This window comes from Periplaneta americana, chromosome 1 (genome assembly GCF_040183065.1).
Source record: "Periplaneta americana isolate PAMFEO1 chromosome 1, P.americana_PAMFEO1_priV1, whole genome shotgun sequence".
NCBI classification, from domain to species: Eukaryota; Metazoa; Arthropoda; class Insecta; order Blattodea; family Blattidae; genus Periplaneta; species Periplaneta americana.
Window position 1 is genome coordinate 209243160 of NC_091117.1, and position 26157 is coordinate 209269316.

The 26157-nt window shown below is 36.1% G+C and overlaps 1 protein-coding gene across 1 annotated transcript in view; it reads right to left on the minus strand.

Annotated features, from left to right (window-relative positions):
• The window catches only part of LOC138707017 (probable cytochrome P450 49a1), a 31857-nt gene extending 16783 nt beyond the window's left edge, over positions 1-15074 (minus strand). The window contains exons 1-3 of the mRNA XM_069836576.1: positions 14806-15074; positions 9036-9261; positions 4655-4848 (exon numbers count right to left, since the gene is read on the minus strand). Coding sequence (XP_069692677.1) covers positions 4655-4848; positions 9036-9261; positions 14806-14968 — 583 coding nt within the window. The 5' untranslated portion in view covers positions 14969-15074. The remainder of the gene's footprint in view (positions 1-4654; positions 4849-9035; positions 9262-14805) is intronic.
• Positions 15075-26157: the final 11083 nt, after the last annotated feature.

Consider the following 26157-nt stretch of genomic DNA (forward strand, 5'->3'; position numbering starts at 1 on the left):
AAAAGTGTTATTTGCATTTTTGTTTGTACTCTACCGAAGGAATAAGTTGTTAAAATTTGCGTAATTAATATCACTTTCACTTTGTTTACCATAAAATAACTGAAAATTATATTAAAATGATTTACTGACAGGAATATTTTCGGAGTTTGTATAAAACTCAACTGCAATTTTGTCCCATGTCAATTTATTCTTTTGGAGAGAACAATTATCAAATTTTTTTTTACTTTTGACGATGTCTCTATATTTAATAATTATTTCTCTTAGCTTACTTCTTTCTTCTTCTGTAAAATGCTTTCTCGACATTTGTATAATTTTAGTTCTATAATATTTACTTCTGTATTTGTGTACGATAATAATGTCGATTTAACAATTTGAAGGCACTGGAAAACAATTGAATGTACGAAAGCGCTCACATCTAGCCATGTTGCCATATTTCTTTCGATGTCAAGGGAATGCTCAGTGGATGTGAAAGAGTAGCGTCTCTGCAATATGATCTAAATAAGTGCTAAGGAAATGCTTATTACTTAAGTGTTTCCTCATTTTATAAGTGACGCCTATGAATTCGACCCTTAGTCTGACAGTTCTCATTATATCTTCATAAACAAGAGTTGTGCTTGATCTCAAAACGACAGTAAATGTGATTCATGTAAGTGAGCAAGATATACAGAGTGAACTGTAAGCAATGTCATTAATTTCAGGAAGTTATTCTTTGAGATACTTGAAACAAAAAAGTTTAATACAATTTTCCTCGTTTTTGCTTCCTTCTCGAGATACAAATTGTTTTATATGAAACATTTCATAGCGTAATTGAATTCCCAATATGCTCAGTCAATTTAAGAGAGCAATATATTATGTTAATAAATGATTGAAAGAATTTTAGTTTTATCCTTTAAATGTGCAGAAATTTCATCTGAACAAATGTAACTTTTCGTTCTGCAAAGGAATTTTAAAATGTTACATTTGTTCGAATCAAATTTCTTCATATTTAAAGGACAAAACTAAATTTTTTTCAATCATTTATTATCATAATACACTGTTCTCTTAAATTGACTGAGCTTATTGGGAATTAAATCAATGGCTTTCCCAAAACACGCAATGAAATGTTCCATATAAAGCAATTTTTTTTTTCCTGGCAAAGGAAGCAAAAACGAGCAAAATTGTATTAAACTTTTTTTTAAATATTTCAAAGAATAACCTCTTGAAATTAATGAGATTACTTAGGATTCACTCTGTATCATAGCCAAATCTCTGTACCGGTATTGTCTGTTACACAGATCATAAAGATGTTCAATGTCGGTAAAAACTCAAGAGTACAAGATTCTAGAGGAAAAAAACGGACATTTTGAAGCTGTGGTAAAAACTGTGCTAATGGAAAAATTAAAAGAGAACTTAAGAAAACTGCAAACGAAGACATTAATAAATAGTGTGGGAGTAGTTTGTCAGCAACAGGGTGAAAAATCACTGTGTATTGGATCCTATGGTACAGGAATATGCTAGAAAGATTATGCTTAGTGTGATTTCTCAGATTACAGTGTTTGGGGAAAGTCAGGCAGTCAAAAATATAAACTGTGTGCAGAAAACCCTGTTTGTTTATTGGAAAAAATAAGGAAAAAGTGAGTAATTTCATTCTGTTCAGTGTAATGTTTGCATAAGTCCAATTATAGTGTGAATAACTACGTAAATGAGTAAGATATTTTATTTCAAATAAATTAAGTGCATATCCCTGGTATAATTTCTATAGTACATCTCTACTAAATGGAAAACTGGCTTTAACGAAAAATTTTCCTGGTCCCTTACGATTCTGTTAAGGGCAGGTTTTACTGTAAAAATAGATTGGTGACAGGCTCGATGTACCAACCCTACGACTACTAGGCCAGCACCCTATCCACTACGCTACGGGGCACTTTACACTTATTTCCTTTGTGTCTTATAAGGATTATGAAGAAATTAAAAAGCTAAAATCTCGAAAGTAAGGCCTACTCGACTGGATTTTGGGATGAGTAGTGTTTTTTTCATATATGTAGATTGACTTCACACAAGTTCAACAAAATCGGCGTCCAGAACACTGTGTACTCCCCTTGTTAGGTTATCTGAACCCTCAACAACATTTCTGAGAGAAACATTTGCCTTAATACCTAGACATTTCATAGTCATCACTAGGGCTAGGATTTTGATGAAATTGCATCTTTTTTCTAGTAAGCCAGAAACATAGCTGCTTTAGTATTTATGTGTTATGTGATAAACTAAGTGTTTTAAGACATATTTATTAGGGCATTTTTTGCATTTTTTGCCTGTTTCAACTCATAAGAGCATTTTTCGTTTTATTCGGTCATTTTTTAGGCATTTTCATTTAATTTTGGCCATAAATCCCCTTTATTAACGTAAAATAATGTTTATTTCCTTTGATATTTTCTCTTCATATTTAGTCCATTAATACCCATTTATTTTTTATAATATTTTAATCGTTTTTCTACACAAGTATTGCCATTTTAACGTAGTATAACCCATGTAATGGATGGATCAGTCCAACCACTCCTTCAATGTAGACTCTTCTATGCCTACTAGTTCCGGATTGGCCTTGTGGTGGACTACATGGAAATTACATCAGGTAAAATGATTAATTAAAGTGTACTACTTAGAAAAATTATGTAAAATTAAATAAACTTAAATGTTGGTACTAGAATTTAATTTAATTACTAGTCTAAGTATTAAGTAGTATAAAACTTCTTTTCCTACTAAGTCAATTATGTAAGATCAATTTTTAGAGCATTTTTAAGGGCATTTTTGTATGATTTTTTGGTCAGAAATACATTGTTTTTAGGACATTTTTTCATGATTTAGGTCATCAAAATCCTAGCCCTAGTCATCACCCAGTTCAGACTTTAGAAATGAAGCAATATCTCTCCCATGGCTGCTACCCAACAACAATACTTTACTTTTACTATTATCAGGTTTACAATTTTATTGAACTTTACTTGCGTCGAGTTTAGATTATTCTGACTAACATTCATTGCATCAAGAGCACTGAACCTGTTCTGCAGAGAATCTTCCACTTCTGGATTTGGAATTCTTAGGTTTAGTCCACATGTCTAATCCTAAATATGTAACCGAAAGTATTTTAGAAGAGATGTAGGCCTACATTTGACTTTTCCATTACCAGCAATGGAATAAGCCGACTATACACTTTTTGTAAACAATATCCAACTTTGTTTCCTCCTTCATTTTGATCAATGCTAAAGCATTTTGTTTCCTTAACATTATAGTGCTTCAGAATTATCACTTATTAAATAGTACGTGTTGTCACGTGGTCGATTCCATAAGTCTGTGGATACTCCCGTTGCCTTGTTGCACGGTTGAGTACTTCAGGACTCCTCGAACTACAGCAATTTCCTAATCGTGGAAACGAAATATATAAGAATATTAACAAAAATTTATGCCAACAGCACAGCAAAAATCAGACTAAACAAGGAAGGAAAAGAATTCAGACTTGAAAGAGGAGTCAGACAGGGAGACCCTATGTCCCCTAAAATGTTGTTGTTGTTGTTTTCTAATGCCAGGCGTTTGACAATAAAGTCATTTGACCGTCCCCTAAAATATTAACAGCCTTCTCGAAGAAAGGCCTACTCGAAGAAGTGTTCAGAAAGAGAAAGCTCAATGACGGAATAACTATTGACGGGAAGAAGCTCTCTAATATACGGTTTGCAGACGACATTGTAGTCCTAGCCATGTCAGCCAAAAAACTGGAAGCAATGATAGTGGAGCTACAGAACCTCAGCACGGAAGTAGGACTACAACTAAACCCACAGAAAACAAAAGTCATGACTAACAACTCCAAAATACCGATCACAATAGGAAGCAGACAACTAGACTACGTGACTGAATACATCTACCTCAGCCAACTAATGTCCTTTCACAACAGACGACAGAACGAGATTCAAAGAAGAATCGGAAACGCATGGAAGAGATTTTGGAGCCTCAGTTTCATTCTGACAGACAAGACATACAATTTAAAATTGAGAGTGGAGTCATGAACAGCTGCATCCTTCCAGTTCTCCTATACGGAGCACAGACATGGTCTCTTAACGGAAAGAGAGCGGGACATGCTGAGAAAGTGCCAACGGAAAATGGAGAGGAAGATGCTGAACATTACACTCAGACATAGACTACGTAACGAAGACATAAGAAGACAAACATACCTCAAAGACGCAGCAGAGATGGCCGACAAGCTGAAGAAGAAATGGGCAGGACATGTGATGCGACTCAACGCGAACCGGTGGACACACATTCCTACGACATGGGACCCAAGGATTGGCAAACGGAATATTGGAAGACAGAAGACAAGATGGGCAGACGAACTTAGAGCAAGATTCGGCCATCTATGGTCAAGAACAGCGAAAGACCGACAACAATGGAAACTAATCACAAAGTGGCTTGCAACCTAAACAGTGACTAGTGAACAATGGACCCTTCAGATATGACATTACAAAAGTGACCATCATTCCCGGAGTGGCTAACCGGGAACTGTTTGACAAGCCACCCTGCATAGTCAGGAGGCCCTTGCCCTTCATGGGATTTCGTGGCTAATTCTAAATATTAATCACCCAATATATCCATTCAGTTAGATTATATGAAAAGAAATTTTCACATTACCTACCTTCAATGGTGAATCTAAGCAAGTGTTGAAAGATATCAGTTACTACGTCTGAAGAAGTCTCGTCCATCTTTGTTTGAAGATAGTCCACGAAACTCTGTGCAACTTGCTTTTGTGGCTCAATGTAAGCCTGAACAACACGAGTATGAAGAAGTGGCAGGACTGCTGCACGGAACTTGTACCATTCCTCTCCATTTCTAAATTAGAGGACAAAATAACTCTAAGAATATGTAGTATATCTGAAAGCTTATACGTACCGGTACATGAAAAAAGTCAAATGTGAATGAAATACAGAGATAAATCTATACAGGGTGATTCAGACCACCCATAAGTCATTTATTTCGGAAACTAGTGCATTAAAATTTTCGAGACAAAAATATTTATCACTAAAGCACATGTGAACTTTCACTTGAGCTTGATTTCATCAATCAATCTTAACAGGAAGTAGGGTCAGTGGCGTATCACTTTAAAATTTCAAATGGGAGTAGTGGTCAAATATGGTAACATTTGATAGAGCTCTTCAAAACAAACAACTTTCAGAGGAAACGTTTTTATTAATTCCTACTCTTTCAATGAGAAAACGTACAAAAAAGCAATGGGTGATTCGGACCAACGTTAAGTCATTTATTTCGGAAACTAGTGCATTAAAACTTTCGGGACAAAAATATTTGTAACTAAAGCACGTGATCTTTCACTTGAGCTTGATTTCATCGATCAGCCTTAACAGGAAGTAGGGTCTGTGGCGTATCACTTTAAAATTTCAAATGGGAGTCGCGTCAAATAGGGTACCATTCGACAGAGCTTTTGAAAACAAACAACTTTTATAGGAAAAGTTTTTAACAATTCCTACTCTTTCAATGAGAAAACGTACGAAAAGATAATGTCATTAATACTGAGTAATGTTACGAAAAGAAAATGTAAACTACATAAGTACATTTAATATTAACTTAGTACACACGCACAATTACCTGGCTGAGTGTAGACCTGGTGGCCAGCAGGGATTAATACAAGTAAACTACCCCTTCCCCTTTTCGTATTGTAACATTTCTCAATATTGATGGCATTGTCTTTTCGTACGTTTTCTCATTGAAAGAGTAGGAATTAATAGAAACGTTTCCTATGAAAGTTGTTTGTTTTGAAGTGCTCTATCAAATAGTACCAAATTTGACCGGACTCTCATTTGAAATTTTAAAGTGATACGCCACTGACCCTACTTCCCGTTAAGATTGATTGATGAAATCAAGCTCAAGTGAAAGTTCACATGTGCTTTAGTAATAAATATTTTTGTCTCGAAAATTTTAATGTACTAGTTTCCGAAATAAATGACTGTTACAGGTGGTCTGAATCACCCTGTATAAGAAACATGCCGGTACTTAGTGGGCTTGGCTCTATTTTGTAGTAGTCTTAAAACTTAAACTACTTATTCTGAAGGGGGGGGGGGAAGGAACAAATAAACCCATTTGTACATATTGTGTCGTGTACATAACCATATTTATTACAACTTACATATATTAACTTCTACAATTATTGTATTTTAGATGTTCAATTGTCTTTTAATTTTTAATTGATATTTTAAATTTATTTTAATCTGTAATCCAAATGGACATAGTTTATGCAATTTTATACCTTTTGACTGTTTAATATTCCTACTTATACACTGGATGGTTTAAAAAAAACGTTTCCATGTTTCGATGTAAGCAAATCTCTTTGTAATTAATATGTTCAGTTCATACACTTTAAGAATACTGTGTCATATTACACAATCTATTCACATTCATAAAAGTCAATTTTCTAACACAACCTGATGATACCTGAAAAAGCGGAAGTACTTGTTGTAAACATTTGATTTATTCTATGTTGTTCACATATTAAAGTAATTAAATAAAGATTGTGATAGTCAATGAGGTTTTTATATAATAAATTATTATTTATACATATAACTTGTTGGTTTAATATGTTCTCAAAACTTCATTTCTAGTGTTAAAAGAAATAAATTAATAGACTGTAAAGTGACATTACTTTTTACCTCTGTAAATAGTGGGCTACACGATTCCTAGTATTTTTGTTGAATATTACCCTCAGTGTCCTTTCCCGTAGTAATAACATGCTATTGACTCCTGTTGCACTTCTCCATATATTATGAATTCCATAGTTAATGTGAGATTCAAATAGTGCAAAGTATACCTGTCTGAGATTTTCTGTTGAGGCTAATGGCCTTAACTTCCTAAAAACAAAAATTACCCTTGACAATTCAGTACATATAAGTACCTGTTCTTTCTATGTGCTCATGCCATCCTAATTTTGGATACAAATAAAAACCTAACAGTTTAACATGCGATATTTCATATCTAGTATGTTCGAGAGACCTAAGATCAGTTTGTGTTTTTTTTTCTCATTAAGCTCGACCTGTAATCATGGAGTCAAATTTCATGCTACGGCAGCCAAATACATTATATTAAAGGGTTAGGTACAGCTTACAGCAGTAAAAGTTTTGGAAATACTCAACATTTTTTTCCTACACTACTGTATCTTGCACAATAATGAAAATTGGTATGTGTAAAATACTGTCCTTCTGCTATATGAAAAAAAAATACTTTTACGATAAAAAAAATTATATATATAATATATATATTTTTTTTTTCAAAATTCAAAATGTTGGCTGTTCACTGAGCAGTGATAAAGCATTTCCCTCATAATTCATAAACTTGTTAACTTTTTCATGTTCTCTCTCTTTTATTTTATTGCTGAAACTCATGTTTACAACATCATGCTCTTTCAACTACATTCCTTAATAAATAATATTTTTTTTTATTTTGTGTTACAAGAAAATACTGATATTTGACTATTTTTTAAATGAATTGATTTCTTATCAGACAATCTATCAAAGGTAGAGAATTGATCTTGCATCATATTGTAGATATGACATGCATAAATACACACAAAAAATTTCATCACAGAATGTTGGATAATTTTTTAGTTATGTGGAAAACGCTTCATCACTGAACAGTGAACTGCATTTTGAAAAAAAAAAAAAAAAATGTAAATAATTTTTTTTTAATCGTAAAAATATTTTTTTCATATAGCAGAAGGACAGTGTCTTACACAGACTAATTTTCATTATTGTACAAGATACAGTAATGGAGGAAAAAAATGTTGAATATTTCCAAAATATTACTGCTGTAAGCTGTACCTAACCCCTTAAGGAATAGTTCCTGCAATGTTCGAACATGAGAGATGCAAGCAAGACATTACAAACTTCATGTTATTTTATACGAGGCGCGTCCATAAAGTAACTTTCCCACTTGTCCCACAGCTAGCAAACCATATGTTGAGCGAAGCGATTGCGTGTACATGATAGAGTATGTCCTGGCATGGCGCATGCACTAGCGGAACTTCCCAAGTGCTCTCAGTAGCTTCATTGCATTGGTTGAAGATGGACGCTCCTATTACAGCTCCCGCTGTGTGTGAAGTGCGATCAGTGATAAAGTTTCTGAATGCATGGAGCGGGACATCTGCGGGAACTGACTGCTGAGTTCTGTAATTGTGAAGCGACGATTCTCCATGATGCGTTCCCGCACAAGCTCCACAAGGTCGTCTGTGATGATGGTTGGTCTCCCACTGCGCTCCTCATCATGCACATTTTGGCGTCCTGCTGAAAATTGTCTACACCAGCAGCGCACCATCTGCTTGCTCATGATGTTAGGCCCTTAGACCTGGTATAGCTGACGATCAATTTCAATCGGCGCTATGCCCTGTGCATTCAAAAACTGTATTACTGATCGCACTTCACACGTGGCGGGAGCTGGAATAGGAACATTCATCTTCAACCAATCCAACGAAGCTACTGAGAGCACTCGGGAAGTTCTGCTAGCACATGCACCATGCCAGGACATTACTCTGTCACGTACACGCAGTCGCTTCGCGCAACATATGGTTTGCTAGCTGTGGGACAAGTGGGAAAGTTACTTTATGGACGCGCCTTGTAGGAAAAATAATCGCAAAATCTGTGTTAAAATGCATAAGAAGCTAAAACATGAATGGGTGGGAGTGGAGACAGGTACTATTTTTATAACGAGGTGAAACAAACACGACAGGCCTCCTTCTGTAGAGCGAACATTGGCGAATATCGAACTTCGTCATACTCGACAAACTTGAACCGAACCCAGTGCCTGTAATGCACGACACTATTAAGGACCCTGTCCAAGAATTCACTTGAGCATGGTTTCCATTTTTGTTTGCTTTTTTTTTTTTTAAGTATAATGCAGATTCTTTCTTCGGATTGGATTCATCTGGTCACGTGTTGTACTGTTACTGGAAAAACAAACCTACAAAAGTCACCCTTTGGCTCATAGAGGACAGAATTACCTTCTTATCGTTTACTTACCCTGGAACTATCCCTATGCTGCCAAATGTATTTTGCCGATAATAATGAAGTGCAGGGAAGGGGGGTCTGTATGGGTAGCGACCCTCATGACGAAACATTGTTCGTGTATCTTCTGCATCCACAGTCACAACAAAATCTGTACCACCGAGTCGCAGTTTGAAAACAGGCCCAAACTTTCTACTCATGTCCACGACTGCTTCTGTCAGCCTTTCAGCATTATAAGGACCTGTAATTGTTAGCATCATGTAGTACTAGAATTTAGTATTATAGTATAATGTGAGAATACTGAAGTTTTCACTGTACCGGTACAGATCTAGTAATATTACTAAGTTATTGTATTTGTTACTTACAAGTATGAATTTTATTCTGAGTCTTTCTGTGCATTATGTCAGCATATTCATAGACATATTGCGAAGTGTAATACATTTGACAATATATAAATTATTTCCAAGAAATAGTCTGCCCAGGCATCCTGGGTTGCCAAAAACACAGAATAACACACATATAAGAATAATAACGATTACAGTAAAATAGATGAGTCAAATTGAAATGTGAAAAGGAGCTTAAATTTAAGAAATAATAAATTTGTACATATATTGTAACAATCACACACTAACAGATAGAAAAAGGGGGGGGGGAATTATGATATTCTGTATAAATGATTTTTCAGAATCGCCACAGATCCTTTAATGGCTGAAGTAATTATTTGTGGAATGATATCATGGATTCCAAATGTTTTGATAGTGTTTATAGTTGATCGTGGGATGGTGTCCCTCGCTCCAATCATTAAACCATGTACTTCCCAGGTGCCTTCCATCTGATATTTTTCTCGAAAATACGGAATAGTGGGCTCATAAATTTGTTGTTTCTCTTTGTTGACCTCAGATGGTTGGGTCTGGCTCACCTCAAATCTAACAGTTGGGTCCAGTATAAAGCCTTTACTATTAGTCTTGTCTAGAGCCACGATGTCCGCTCTTCTAATTCCGCCGCCTTCAGACGCAACGCAGTGCACCTCTTCATGGACCTCGTAGGATCTTTTTCTAAGGGCTTGTGCTATTAGTTTTCGGATGTTATGATGGCGTGAATTTCTCAGGAGTTCTCCATGCTGACAGGATCCTAGGACGTGTGCTAAGGTTTCAATCTCGTTGCAGTATCTGCAACGGAAACCGTCCAAGGATCTCCCATGAAGACTTCTCACTGGTGCTACGTTAGCATTCATCTTAATTGCGTCCCGCCATTCAGAGGAAGACAGACCCTCCTTAGGAAAAATCCATTTATTTCCAGGAGTATATTCTTGAAATAAAATAACACCTTTTCCTTTATGTAGAAGCGCACACCATTTGTCGTACTCTTGTTTCCTAAGATTTTGTCGTAGTTTGTGGGTGGACATTGAAACTTTTGTAGCCTACATAACATTAATTCATAGTGTAAGTTATGCATGTTAGGTTTTCTTACACAAGTTTTGAATAGGTAACGTTTTACAGCCACACTTTTGACAACCTAAATTGCAGTGACACCAAATTTATTCATCCATAATGATCCCACACGCATAAGCAGACAGACAGCAAGCACACATATACACATGCGCACAGACACCGACTATTGGAGCAGAAATAATACAAGATAATACAAGTACAGCAATGTCAAACACATTCATTTTAATTTTATTAGATGTACTACAGAAGTCCATGCTAATATCAAATGTGCTATCAGTTGTGTAATTATTTTTACAGGGTATGCATAACAGTAGGCCTAATGCCTAATTCATGCAGTGAAGAAGAAAACAAAACTATTATTTTATTGTGCTCACAATCAAAATTCAGATTACTGGAAAAGCAAAAAGGTTTTAAATCCTAGGGAACTAAATCAATGATACGAAATTAATGGTGTACATAATCCTTTCATTAGCGCACCCGGGTTCAAATCCTGGTTGGGACAAGTTACCTGCTTGGGGGGTTTTTCCAGGGTTTTCCCTCAACCAATTGAAACAGAATTGCTGGGTAACTTTCGGTGTTGGATCTCGGACTCATTTCGTCATCATTATCATCCATACCATAACCCAGGTTAAGTTCACGGTGCGGCATGCCATACTTGTACAAGAGTGAAGCCTTTCGGCTACCAATCATTCACAAATAGCAGTGGTAAGCACAATAAGCCTCAGGCTGCAGTGCAAGCATTCGAGTCCCTCCTCCATACAAGAGAAAAAAAAATCTCTCATAGAGCTATAATTAACATATCTCAGCAGTTTGGTCCTGTGTTCGGTATTTCTTCAGACAAATTACGTAACATGAACGTCATCTTCGTCACTAGTTCAAATCAAAATACCATTCTTGAAGCATAGTTAGGCCTACATACAGTAGTTTTAACAAAACCTGATGGAATCTAAGGGAAATCACCGTTCCAAAATGTTTATTTATCGGAACAGTTCATTTATACATTTCCATTGAATTCACTATATAAAAGCCAGACTTCCTAGAATTCTAAAAGCCATGCTCCAATACTGTCCCCAGGGGAAGAGATTTTTGGGCTGTCCAAAAAAAAAGGTGGACCGAGAATGACTCACTGACACCATAACAAGCCTTAGGCCTTATACTTGTTTGGATGATGATGATGATGATGATGATGATGACGACGACGTATAAGCCAAATAATCAGCAGGGTAACAAATCATCATTCAGATTGGCAACCAGTCATGATTCATCTTTCGCCCACTTCTTTAAATGTCAGTACCTACTGAATTACTTGCCTCATGTCACGCGCATTCCGGAATTTGGTGTATATATGCTGGTAAATTGTGTGCTGGAGGACCCACATATCACTATCTTCAGATAAAGTGTCCGATGTTCCATCACTATCACACTACAATGTATGTCCTTCCAACATGACAGCGTCGCCACTGACATATTATTCCAATAAGTTATACAACTCCCGTGTAAATTCACCTGTCGATATACGTTGGAGCTGTGCTGTATGCTTGGTAATTCTACATCACCTCATTCACCAGTATCTGTACCATAGCATGAGGGTTACAAGCCATTTTGCAAAGCACACAATAGTCTACACATATTCCACATACCGGTACATTATTCGTTAATGTAGGAACAGGCATGTGCCCGGAATCACACTACCGGTACTTAAGTACCAGTCACTGATGTACAAAAGGACAACTACTAGGCATGTGCCATATCACCTAATGACACTAGAACCCTCAGGTAGAGTGTGTTTGATAATTAATGGTTGCAAACATTACAGGCACGTGCTATATTTTCATAAGCTATGTTATTGGGGTTATGGGCGATTGCAAAATGTCGCACTTCGCACCAGTTACTTTGGTCTCATGCTTGTCCACCCCAGACAGTTTCGTAAAAATTCTCGTCGGTAGGTCCAAAGCCTTCCCTTGTGAGTCAGAAATTGTTTCTTTCTATGTATGAACATTCCTTCTGCAGTTCACTATTGAAAACATATTTTCTTATGCGATGACATATTATTTTCATACGTATTATTATTCACAGTTCATTAAAAAAAATACACTGTAGGCTATTTCACAAGTTCAGAACGCTACACCATCGTCTACCAAAGTTACAAATGCAATGAACTCAATTTTGATGGAAGCATTTGTTTTTGCAGTTTTCATTATTGTTGGCGGCATTTATATAAAAGTATAAAACATCATAATCTAGTGATAACTAATGTTTCAACAAAATTAACATCAAGAATGCTGCGGCTGCAATCCCAAAGAATTCTGTTCACATGTCAATATTTTTAAGTTGCGCTCAACATGACAAAGTAGTGAACAACTGGTTTAGTAGTCAGTGTTGTTAAATTGGCTGTTTTCCGACTACTTGTCAATTTTTTTTAATGCCGTTTAATTCAAATCCAGTTTATTATTATTATAATACACTGGCGGACAAAAAAAAATTGGGACACCTGAATTTTACTTTGTAAATGTTATTAATAGGTTATCAATGTGTTTTAAATAGTGATTAATAAGATTATAATCTTACTATAAAAAAAAAAAGAAAATGTTCATGACTTCATAACATCAACAATTACCAACAATAATACCCATTGTTGTGACTCTGCTTAAGCAAAATGTTGTTCGAATCTAGATTGTAATGTTATTGTTGGTAATTGTTGGTGGAATGAAGTCATAATAATTTTCGTTTTCAGTCTATGTTGCGTTTATAATCGTATAATTAAATTAATCGCCATTTAAAACATATTAGTGACATATTAAATACAAAACAAAGTCAAATATCCCAAATTTCTTGTCCGCCAGTGTATTATTATTATTATTATTATTATTATTATTATTATTATTATTATTATTATTATTATGATTTTGCATCTGTCTTTAAATAATAATCCTGCTAGTTTTTAGTACAAGGTATTTAATTATCGTGATGCCAGTGATGGAAAGCCATTGAACTCACATGTGTAGAGGCTCGGCGTTATCTTGCCCAATAACAATTTGTGACCCTTGGTGACATAAAGATGCATCTACGCGGTTCAATTTTCCATGCGCGTACGCTTGCAATCTGGGAAAAACATTGAAATAATCACGTTGAAAACGCATATTCAATTATCAGGATGCATGCAGATTTTGTATCTAGTACATGGTGTGTCGTATTGAACGTCATCTTCATTACGTATATATAATACATAAATATTAAATAATCAATCTAATAGTAGACCTACTTGATTTTCAAAATTGTGGTCCATAGGCACTCGTATTTGCGATATCTTCAATAAAGCTAATCGTACTTGCCGCCATTTTCAGCTTAAAAAGTCCACGTGTCCACCACCACCAATCAAAACAAGGTCCATGTCCAGTTTATTCACGGCCATGTAGAACAATCAGCTGCTCGCTACATGCTACAGTTGAACGAAATAATGCAAAAGATATCCACCGGCGATGGGTAGCTTTCAATTGCTGCATGCGCTCACATTTTTTGAGGAAAAAGACATACACAATTGAATGCGTTTCGTTCACTCTTGAATGCATTGTTTGAATACGTAAAGTTTAAAGAAAAGTTGAACCGTAAAGGTGCACCTTAAGGGGGTCATGAAGTGTTATTGGACAAGATAACGCCGAGTGTGTAGAGCACACAAGTGAGTTCGCCCAAGCAGCGTCAATCACAACCTTATGTATTTCCCAATACAGAATAAAACTTTTCTCTGCACCTTCAACTTCTACAGCTCTATCAGCTCAAACCGTGGAAGCGCTGATTGATGATATAATAGAGTGTAACTTGTTAACTGTTGATTTTTAGGTGAACTAATAAAATATATTTAATTATTTGCATGATGATTATTGAAACAATGCATTCTAGATGTTTAGCGCATGATTTCAGTTGTTTCTGACTGCGTTTTCAGTTGGAAAATGTTTGCGCTACTGGCAACACTGTCGGTAGCCGCTATTTTTTCGAGTTGCCTGTTGATCGTGTTGCAGTACGCTATAAATTATAGTTGCGCAGTATTTTTGTATTGCAGAGCTGAAAAAGTAGAGATGTGGGGAGTGTACCTACATCTTAATAGCAACTAATCAATGCTACATTAAATGATTAATGATGTTTTTTTTTAATTTAACGTAATTAAGAGCTTCAATTCAAATGAAACTTATAATAGTGTAACATAATATATTTTTCTATATTTAATCTCCGATTTTCTTTATTTTATTTTTTTGTAATGAAATTTTGTTTTGTAATGTTGGTATAACATGAAACCGGCCATTATATAACGATAAAGAGTACATAATTCAATTACAAACCTTTGGGACCAAACAAATGTGCATGTCCAATTAAGGGCCACATTCCCGATGGCGATGGAATATCACAGAATGACTTCTTTGAAGAGGAAGAACACTTTCTCATGCATTGCAATATCGCACAAACAAAACTATTTCGCATAAAACTTTCACGCAACATGGCCATCCTGCTTTCTCGCTTACTGCCGTCTGCTACGGACGCTACCGAAGCAACTAAACGAATCAGCAAATACCTCCGATCAAGAGATGTAGCCCTCTGCCTTCGACTACCATTTCAGACGAACATTATGTATACAGGAACTGAATATCGTTTAGCGTCCCCTAAACTCAAGGTCACGAAGTATCTTGCATTTTTATTGAGTAAGCCCAAACTCGCATTGTGTGTGTACAGTAGAGTATGTATTGAAGGAACAGAGCAGAACGATCTACTGCATTAGCAAAAATATAGACAAAACAGTAAGCTACACGCACCACTACCTACCGGTACTTCAAAATGCTTCGTCGTATCAATGAAATCTATTGTATCAAAAGGAACTAAGACAAATATTTAAAGTGAATAGTGAAATATTGTATCATTTCATTTTTCAGAGACTTCAATGACAGTAAATGAATAACACCATTGCATGAATTTGATACAAGCAGTGACGAAACAATCAAGGTAGGGAGGTAAGATTTATCCCTCTAAAAATTCAGAGGGTTAAATAGTATAGTTTTTACCCCCTACAATGTTATCACATCTTATGCTTGTATGTCAATAAATATTCTTAAAAATAAGAAGTGGAAGTAATAAAAAGTGAATAAAATTCGTTAATGACGACGATAATATTGTATAATTCCCTGCTGCCTTCCTTTAATTCGCTAAATTTATACCGTAGTTTTAAACTACCAGTAGTTGACAGTATAGAATAGTTAATCCCCCCCCCCCCCAACACAATTGTGACAAAATTTGTCATGAAAATTACATGCGACAAAATTCTTACTTACGTTGTTGCGCCACTACCTATAAGCGAGGTAGAGTGCAATATATTTGCTTCAATTGTTGGTGAATCTTTGTTTCCACCATGCACCATACACAACAGAAAAAAAGTACCGTACTTAAATCATTCAAAATGACCACAAAATTGTAATACACCACCAGTGGCGTAACTTTGGGGCCTGCAGATCCGTGGGTTTAACGGGACCCGCTGTATTAAGACGAAAGTTTAAAACTCCACCAGTCGAAAAGAAAATTATTAGCATTAACTATTATTATTCACAAAACACTGCCAGCTGTGTAAGGCAATACATTAGACCTATATTTTAAACATGTTTGCTTTCATGTGGAAGAGAAACGAACAATTATTATTTATCTGCTTCCATACCTGTACAATAAAAACAAGTACGTACCGGGTCTTTCCCGGGGGTAAAAGGCGATCAGAGCGTGGTGCCGACCACACCACCTCATTCTAATGCCGAGGTCATGGAAAGCATGGGGCTCTACTTCCATGCCCCCCCCCCCCAAGTGCCTTCATGGCATGTTACGGGGATACCTTTACCTTTACCTTTACCTAATCTTTTAGTTTGAAATATAAGTAGGCCTACCATTCATTATTTTATTATCACAGCAGTATGAAATAAAAGTTACATGCATGATCCGATACACAGTGCGTGAAATTCTGTTGACTGGTTTTTGTAACAGTGTCATTGCGTCGTTTTAGAGTCAGCCATGTGGCTGACAACATGTATCTAACAGTTATTTGTTTGTTTGTTTTTTAACTTGGTTATTTAACGGCGCTGTAACAACTACGAGGTTATTTAGCGTCGATGGACTTGGTGATAGCAATATATTTTGGCGAGATGAAGCCGAGGATTCGCCATAGATTACCTGACATTTGCCTTGCGGTTAGGAAAAACCTCGGAAAAAACCCAACTAGGTAATCAGCCCAAGAGGGAATCGAACCCGCGCCCGAGCGCAACTCCGGATCGGCAGGCAAGCGCCTTAACCGACTGAGCTACGCCAGTGGCTATTTGTTTGTTTGAACATGAGACAGATATAAAGTAATAATAATAATAATAATAATAATAATAATAATAATAATAATAATAATAATAATGCATTACTCAACCGAGGTCAATGGAATCCTGCAGCCCGCAGCGCCACTTGTACCGGTACTGCTCCTGTGTTCGTATAGCGTCATCGCAATAGTTCACATTACGCCCGCGGTTCCACTCGCCTCGGTCGAGTTAACTATGTACCCTAATTATTATTATTATTATTATTATTATTATTATTATTATTATTATTATTATTATCATTCCTATTATATGCATTATTTCCCATTTTCAACACATTTTTAAATAATAGGTACGGTATGTACTTAACATTTTATCTTCATTACCCTATGTTAGTTACGTATTAAATTATAGTAACCTTATCATTTTTAATATTGTTATTAATTTATTGTCGAAATAGTAGTGATAAGTGCAATTTATTGTGTATAAGAAATATGATTCTGTTAATTATGTCAAAATAAATTTGTGGAAATTAAAAGAGTTATCATTAAATAATATCGCATAAAAGGTATCCGGACATCTGATTTAACACAAAAATTAATGAAGAAGCAATGTGACGCAAATCTAAATTGAGGTTAATACTCGTACTATTGCTGTACTAAAGAATACCGCGTAAGTATTTATGTACGAAGACTGTTCAAATTAAAAATAATTATAACACATGTCTTTTATTGATGACACAAGGATATATAGATAAATAAATAAGTACCGGTAGCGGTACATAAAAAAGATATGTCCCTTGGACCAAAAATAAATACCTAATTCAATAAAGCAATAACGACATATGTACTTACGCAGTAGGTATTCCGAAGTAGTTCCAATACTATATAATTTATTTGAAATTAATCATCACTATTTCTGACTACATCAGGAAATATACATTTTTATGCAAAGTTAAACAGTCAATATAGGGTAACCTATCAAAATATGTACCGGTAATGAGACGAATTATTATTAAGTTACAGTAAGTTAAACTTACTAGCTTTTCCCAACGTGTCGGCAATCATCTGCTACACTTTATCTTTTACTGTGATGTTTTATAATTATTATTCGATATAATATGGGATGATTCCGTACCAAATCTATCAATTTTTCACCCATATCGTTGCTGGAATCAGACTCCATTACAAGGTGACTTATAAACTACACACTAGGGAGCTCTGGACATGTATGCTTGAATCATGACCTTCTTCACAGACTATTTTTCCAAAAAACCATATCACTGATGATAGCACTGAATTAAGAGGACAGTGTCCTAATGCTGCTTCATTACGAGTCCTGTGGAAAGGATAAGGGCCTAATATATTACAATGATATTTAAAACATTATGAAGAAAGTATTAACAATTCCAATATTTAAAGTTAACGTTTTACCTACATTATATTTTTCATCATTTTACTTCCAAAGCATTTTTAGATATCATAACCCCAATTGCTGAAGAGGTATCCATGTTTGTTTAATGAACAAGTCAACAATCATGCAAGCATTTTCGTTTACTAGCTACTACGGACTTGATTCCTATTCACTACGTAGCTTTGGATCGTAACTTCTGATGTCACATCCGGCTATTTAGTCAACAATCTAGTTCACTTCAGCTGAAAATGTGGCTTCGAGACACGGTCTTAGAATCTGCAACGGTTGCCGGCTATTCAAGCGATCCATGACGCAATCTTGTGCAGATCGAGTGAGCGCAGCATTTTTTTTCAGTTGGTTATTTAACGACGCTGTATCAACTACGAGGTTATTTAGCGTCGATGAGGCCGAGGATTCGCCATAGATTACCTGGCATTCACCTTACGGGGGGAAAACCTCAACCAGATAATCAGCCCAAGCGGGAATCGAACCTGCGCCCGAGTGCAACTTCAGACCAGCAGGCAAGCGCCTTAACCGACTGAGCCACGCAGGTGGCTTGCGTGGCATGTTAGAAACCATCATATCGTAAAGGTGCATCTACATGGTTCAAATTCCCATGCGTTTACGCATGCAATCTGGGGAGAATATTGAAAGAATCAACTTGAAAACGAACGTTCAGTTAATAGGCATGCAGATTTTGTGTCTACACGGTGCGCAGTGTTTAACATCATCTTCACTACGTATAATACTGTATATTAATAAAATTAATAAATATTAAATATCAATCCAATACTTAGGCCTACTTGAGTCGCAAGATTGTGGTTGAACACTCCATAGGGACTCGTATTTGCGATTATCTTCAGTAAAGCTAATCGTACATACCGCCATTTTCAGCTTGAAAGGTCCACCATCACCAAACAAATAATTTTCAGTTTATTCACGGCCACCTAAAACAATCAGCTGCTCATTACATGCTACTGTTGAACGAAATACGCACAAGATACTCACCAGAGATGGGTAGCTTTCAATTGCCGCATGTGCTCTCATCTTTATTGGAAAAAAGGATGCACAGTTGAATCCATTTCGTTCACTCTTGCATGCATTGCTTGAATGCTTAAAGTTGAAAGAAAAGTTGAACCACGTAGATGTAGAGATGTCTGCGTGAAAACGAAATTCCGTCCCGGTATTACCTCACAGGACACGTATGGCTCTTGGAAACCACCGCATTAGAAACCATCATAATGTATTGTCCATAAGAGATTTCTTTGTGTGGAAACGAAATTCCGTCCCCCACATTTATCTGGGAGAACATGCGTGACTCTTGGAAACTACTGCTTAAATAAAATGACGATTCCGTCTCTTGGCTTTAGTATTAGCTTTGAGGTTTAATCTTGTTAAGATGGGTCAGTTAACTACTATTTCTGTGAGGAAAAAGTAATGAATCCAGTTAATGTACGACACTAGAGTTTACATTATGTTATTTCCAAAATAAAGGTTTCTCTTCTTCGGGCGAAACAAATTCGAAAGAAAGAGAAATGAGACAGTATATTATTGAAGAAATTGAAAAACATCAGATGGGCGTCAATGTTATTACGGAGACATGTCTAGATATAGAGGAAGATAGTGATAGTTATACTGGGTGTTCATTTTAAAGTGTGTCATGACGTCACTGTTGTGAGTCAGCGATTTGAAGCGAGTTTCAGCTTTTATGTCAGAGAAGTTGCCTATTAATCAAGGCGTACAATCTGAACTTGAGAACGTGTATGGTATAACTTGAACGTAGTAGCAACAGATGGCGGTCTGTACAGTCTGTGTGCTACCATAAGCTCTTTCGAACTGTGTTTTGCGTGGGCAAGTCGTACGCAGGGTATTTGTTATCATCGGTTGCGTACGGCAACATTCCACAGTACAAATCAAATGCTCCGTGTCCATGTTGACCGTCGAAGTTAATGTCAACAAATATGTAAGTAATCGTTTCACCCACTCCCCATATCCCGACAGTAAGAAAAAACTCACCTCAATACGTGTTTCCAAACAGTTCACTTTCCTGTCACTACAGGCGTTACCGTACGTATCAGTAAACTGTACTCTTCGGAATGAACGCCGTACTTGCTAGGCAACTTCTCTGCCACATAGGTAATACGCCTCTGCAGAAGTGTAGGATTGAATTCTCTAGGCTCATCGACTAGCCACATGACGTCATACAGCAAGCCATGACACACTTTGAACTGAACACGCTATTAGTGATACTTCACTTTCTTTATCTATGAGTGAGACCCAGACTATAAGCATAAGTGGTGTTAAGGGTCCGTGTTCAAGCCTTGATATCCAATCCACGGCCTCCAGTGAATCGAATGATCAATCACCGAGTAAATCAACTAATTCGAGCTATGCTTGTAGCCCAGATAAAAAAAAAAACAGAGAACATTAGCAATGATTATAAGGAAAGAGCAGTAACATTTTAGATTAATGAAGATGACAAAAAAAAATGGCTTTCATCCCCTCACTGTTTGGTTAACTGTCCGAAGACAGGTCTGAACCTCACACGTAATATCAACAAGCAGGGTGCGAATTAAGACTTTTGATGAGTGGGGGATAGAATCCTAGATAGAAAATGCCACACATAAAATTATTACCCTCATTCGATACTGCTCAATGCTTGGTTGCACTGAGTTGCTTGTCTTGCATCTTGATTATAATAATAATTATATACATGAGCAGGCTTAAGATAAGATGTTTAATTCCTAAGTTATTGATTGTTGTCAGCTTGCTGGTGATAATACATCAATATTATTTTATTTGCTTACTTTATACTGTATTTTATAAAGTATACTCGTATTAAAACAATTATATTTTGTGAGGGGGATAAAAGTTATCCCTGGCAGGGACGTTAATATGAATTTATGAGAGGAATAACTTTCCAACAAAGGGGAAACCCCCGTCCCCATTAATTCGCACCCTGCCAACAAGGCACCACTTATGAGGCAACTAAGCCAGAAGATAATGGGGTAGGACAGCCAGTTTCTTTCCCCCTTCATTGCATAAATCATCGATTTTAGCTACATATTACACTAATCAGACTTCAGATGCATACAAACAATAATTGTTCTTCCTCTGACACATATCAAGTGAGATGTACTGCTTGATAAAATATATATATATATATATATATATATATCTTACAGATGGCTTTTAAGGAACCCAGAGGTTCATTGCGTCCTCACATAAGTTCGCCATCGGTCCCTATCCTGAGCAAGATTAATCCAGTCTCAACCATCATATTCAACCTCCCTCAAATCTATCTTCATATTATCTTCCCCTTTGGACGAACTTTTTCTCCTGTAAATTTTTTTTTATTTCTATGTAAATGTTTATATTTAGTGTAATTGTAACGGTGAAAATATTGTTAATCCAATAATTTTTTATTTATTTATTTTTTCATAAGTGTATATTATTTTTGGGAGTGTTTTTGTAAGTAATTTTATGAGGTTGTTATTGATATGCTGATAAATTATTTTAAATTAAATTGGTTATTATTAAATGCTGTTCACAACATAGAAGAAAGATAGTTGCTTGTTGAAGAACAAAATGGCGGACATATTCCACATTTAAACTGAATCCAATAAACCCCATATCTACGTCTCGAAATCCCCAAGGTCTTTTTCCATCTGGTCTTCCAACTAACACTCTATAATATGTATTTCTGAATTCGCTCATACGTGCTACATGTCCTGCCCATCTCAAACGTCTGGATTTAATATTCCTAATTACAGTAGGTCAGGTGAGAAATACAATCCATGCAGTTCTGTTGTGCAACTTCCTCCTTTCTCCTGGAACTTCTTCCCTCTTAGCACCAAATATTTTCCTAAGCACCTTACTCTCTAACACCCTTAACATCTGTTACTCTCTCAAAATGAGTCAAAATTTCACAACCATACAGAACCAGTAATATAACTGTTTTATAAATTCTGACTTTCACCTTTTTTGAGAGCGGACTGGATGACAAAAGCTTCTCAACTGAATAATAACCGGTATTTCCCATATTTATTCTGCGTTTAATTTCCTCCCAAGTGTCATTTATATTTGAACCATTCAGAGCAGAAGTGTTGTAAGTCAAACTTGGGTAATGATGTTTAAAGTAAATATTCTGTAAAATACAGTGCAAAGTTGCAATTAATATGTCATTCGTGCTATCCACTGACTACTAATAGTTTAAATAAACTGAATATTAATTGCTACTTTGTGCTGTATTTTATAGAATGTTTACTTTAGTCCTCATTACCCATTTTTGACTTACACCACTTCTGCTCTGAACGGCTCATTTGTTACTGCTGCTCCAAGATATTTGAACTTTTCCACTTTTTCAAAGCAGTTTGGCCTATGTACATTTAGCAAATATTTTTTCCATCTGTTCAGATTGAACAAGTGTCAGCAAGCAAGTGAAAAGAGGAAGAAGAAAAAAAAAGTTGGAAAACAATGAACATGGCAATGCAGTTGGATCCAGCGGTGATACTATATTATCATCTTTGGTTCCAGCATACAAGCCAACACGAAAAATAGCAAGCAACCTAATCTCAAAATCCAGCATGACAGCTAACAAAGCAGCCACCAGGGAGCAGGATTTCCAGCACATACCTCAGTAATCTATGTGGCCTCCCTTGTTCCTAATAACAGCTCTGAGACGATTTGGCATGGATTCCACTAATTTCCCACAAATATTCTTCATTTCTTCATCGCGAAACCATACACCAATGAGGGCAGAAATCATCTTCTCCTTTGTAGAACAATCCATTTTTTGCATTCTTCTTTTGCAAATTGACCACAAGTTCTCGATGGGGTTGATGTCGGGTGAGTTGCCTGGCCAGGGGAGTACCTGAATATTCTTCTTGTTGAAGAATTCTGTAGTTTTTCGAGACGTATGGCATGGTGCACCTCTGCCATCCGGAAATGATTTTTGCAGCTGGGGTACGATTCTGGTTTCCAATAAGTGAATATATTTGTCAGAATTCATCATTCCCTTGATAGGTATTAATGCTCCAGGCCCTTCATGTGTAAAACAGCCCCAAAACATTACTTTAGGGGGGTATTTGGGTGCTTGTTGGAGATGAGCTGCTGTTACTTTTTCGGATCCTTTCCATACGTAAGAAACACGGTAGCCGTGGACCTCGAAATGAGACTCATCGGAAAAAAGTACATTCTTCCAGTCATTCACTGTCCAGTGTTGATGTAATTTTGCCCACATTAAGCGTTTTTTGCATATAACAGGGGTTAGCAGTTGCTTCTTAATAGGCTTATGAGCCCTTCGTCCAGCTTCCAAAAGCCTACGCTGCACTGTTGTGACGTGAATATTCGCCCCAGTAGTAGCCATTAACTCACGGGTTAAGTCGACAGCAGTTAGTCTAGGATTTAATTTACTTTTCCTGACAATTAAACGATCATCTGCAGGTGAAGTCTTCCTTTTCCGGCCACAGTTTCCTTTTTTCTGGGGTGTGATGGATCCAGTCTCCCTGCATCATTATATGATCGAATTAACAGTAGCCAAACCGATGTGACATTCTGCAGCAATTTGCCTCTGTGTCATAGAAGAATGCTCTGCTAATGTTATAATTTTAGACCGTTTTCGTGGAGTTGTATCCATTTGTGAAGACGACAGAATGTACACAGGATTGCAGTATTAAGTCTTCAACACAACTGAAATGCTTATAAGTACAAAACGACAGGCAAAATGTCACATATTATAAAAAAAAATAACGACAGACCTTCAACAATGGAATTACATGTACTACAGATGTCAATTAAAGCGGTATGAGCAGCTGTGAGGCCAACAATGACAGAAAATGTAAAAAATATGTCATGTTCGGATTAATTTGCACGCTACTGTATGCAGAATTGTCATCAGTGCTTCCGGCATGCAATCCATCACAGAAACAAGCACTGTGGGAACCAGGCTTTAGACAGTAATGTATGGTACATCTGGTCACAACATGTTGAAAAGTAACTGTCAAGTTCTAAGCAAGGAGCTCCATTGAAGAACTGCACCTAACAGGCCTCTATTGATCCGAGACCATACTGCAAAATGAATATGTGATGTCGAAAACATGACTGTACTCTCATGATGCTTGCGTGATTTCTCAAATGTGCCCACTGTGGGCATTAAATAGACTGTTGTTGTATGATTGCATTAAAATGAACACTACATTTTAGGCAATGCATTCAGTTTTCAGAAATTCACTGCAAAACTACTAAATTTTGTACATACGTACATACAGTATGAATCCAAATATCTTGGAGTTATTTTCGATAGTAAGTTAACATGGAGCAACCATTTGAAATACATTTCTGAAAAAGCTCGTAAAAGATTCTCTCTTCTAAAAAGACTAGCAGGAAAGAAATGGGGATGCTCTAGGAATACTTTGAACACTACATACAAATTGTTTATACAGCCAGTGCCGACATACTGCGGAGAAATTTTAATTACTTCGCCTTTCATAAACGAAATAGAATATGTTCAAAACCAAGCTCTCAGGCTCATTACTGGTGGAATCAAAACAACTCAAATAGATTCTATGAGATTACTCACTAATATTAACAGCATCAAAATGACAATAGAAGAAAAAGCACTGATTCAATATGAAAAACTTATCAGATTACCAGGAAACAATTGGCATTCATACAGTCCTCTCTGTAGACTGAAAACTCAAAAAAGTTTCATATCCAAGGTTCAAGAATTAAAACAGAAAACCAATATCCCGAATTTAAAAGAAAACTTACAAATTAAACCAAACCCTTTAACTCTAATATAGAATATAATCTAAATTTAACACAAGAAATACTGAAATCAGAAGTAAACAATAATGAAATAATGAAACGATTGTCTTTAGAGACAATTAATATTAGGTACCCTCCACAAAACTGGCTTCATTTATTTATTTTATTTTTTTTACCAATGCCACCAGGTTGTCTTTTCGAAGTTTCTGGTTGTCTCTCCTGGCATTGGCTTAGTTGTAACCCACTTCTGAGGTTGGGGGCGCCTGGAAGGCGGAGTTACATTACCCTGATGATGTGATAGGATGATTATGATAATGTGGTGCCAGGAGAGGTCTTAAATCTAAACTTAACCTAAATTCCAGACCACGGACAAACACAGAAATAATTCCCTTTAAGAAAAAATTCCTATGCTGTAACCGGGAATCGAACCCGGAACCTCATGAACTACAGCCAGAAGCTCTGACCACTAGACCATGAGGCTGGTCGTATAAACAATATAAATTAAATTTACACGAAAACCGTTCATACTATTGAAATATGCCAGAGCGATAAATTATTCTTTATTATATTTATACACCGATGGATCCTTGATTTCCAGAAAACAAGGTATGTAATACTATATAAAGTAATGCGAAAAGATGATAACTATAAAACATGTACCAAAAAGTAATTACTCACTCCCAATGCACTGGAATTTCTCAAACAGCTACAGAAAATTCTTTCTCATTAAATCATATTTTGATAATATAAGTGTTCATAATAATTCAACACACATGGCAAACCTGACACACAATAAACTATGATTAAACTAAAATTACAAAACTATTTCAATTTCAAATTTTCATCATACAAAAGGTGTACAGAATTTGCCAAAATCTCCAATAAATATCCCAAATTACATGTAAACATCTTTAATTCTCATAATTTAACACAAGCAACTTTCGTTAAGAGGACACTGTCATTCAATTCCACAAGACTAGAATAATACTATCTGTAGATATATCTATGTACTGTATAAGTATCAATTTTAGAGATTTTTAATTTGTACAACACGTTACAACCCAAAATAAATAATAACTTGATAGCTTCAATAATTACACTACTGTACGAGGCCTGTCTAAAAAGTATCCGACCTTAATTTTTTCCGCGTAAAGTTGTGATTCTAAGGCGGCGCCACTGTGC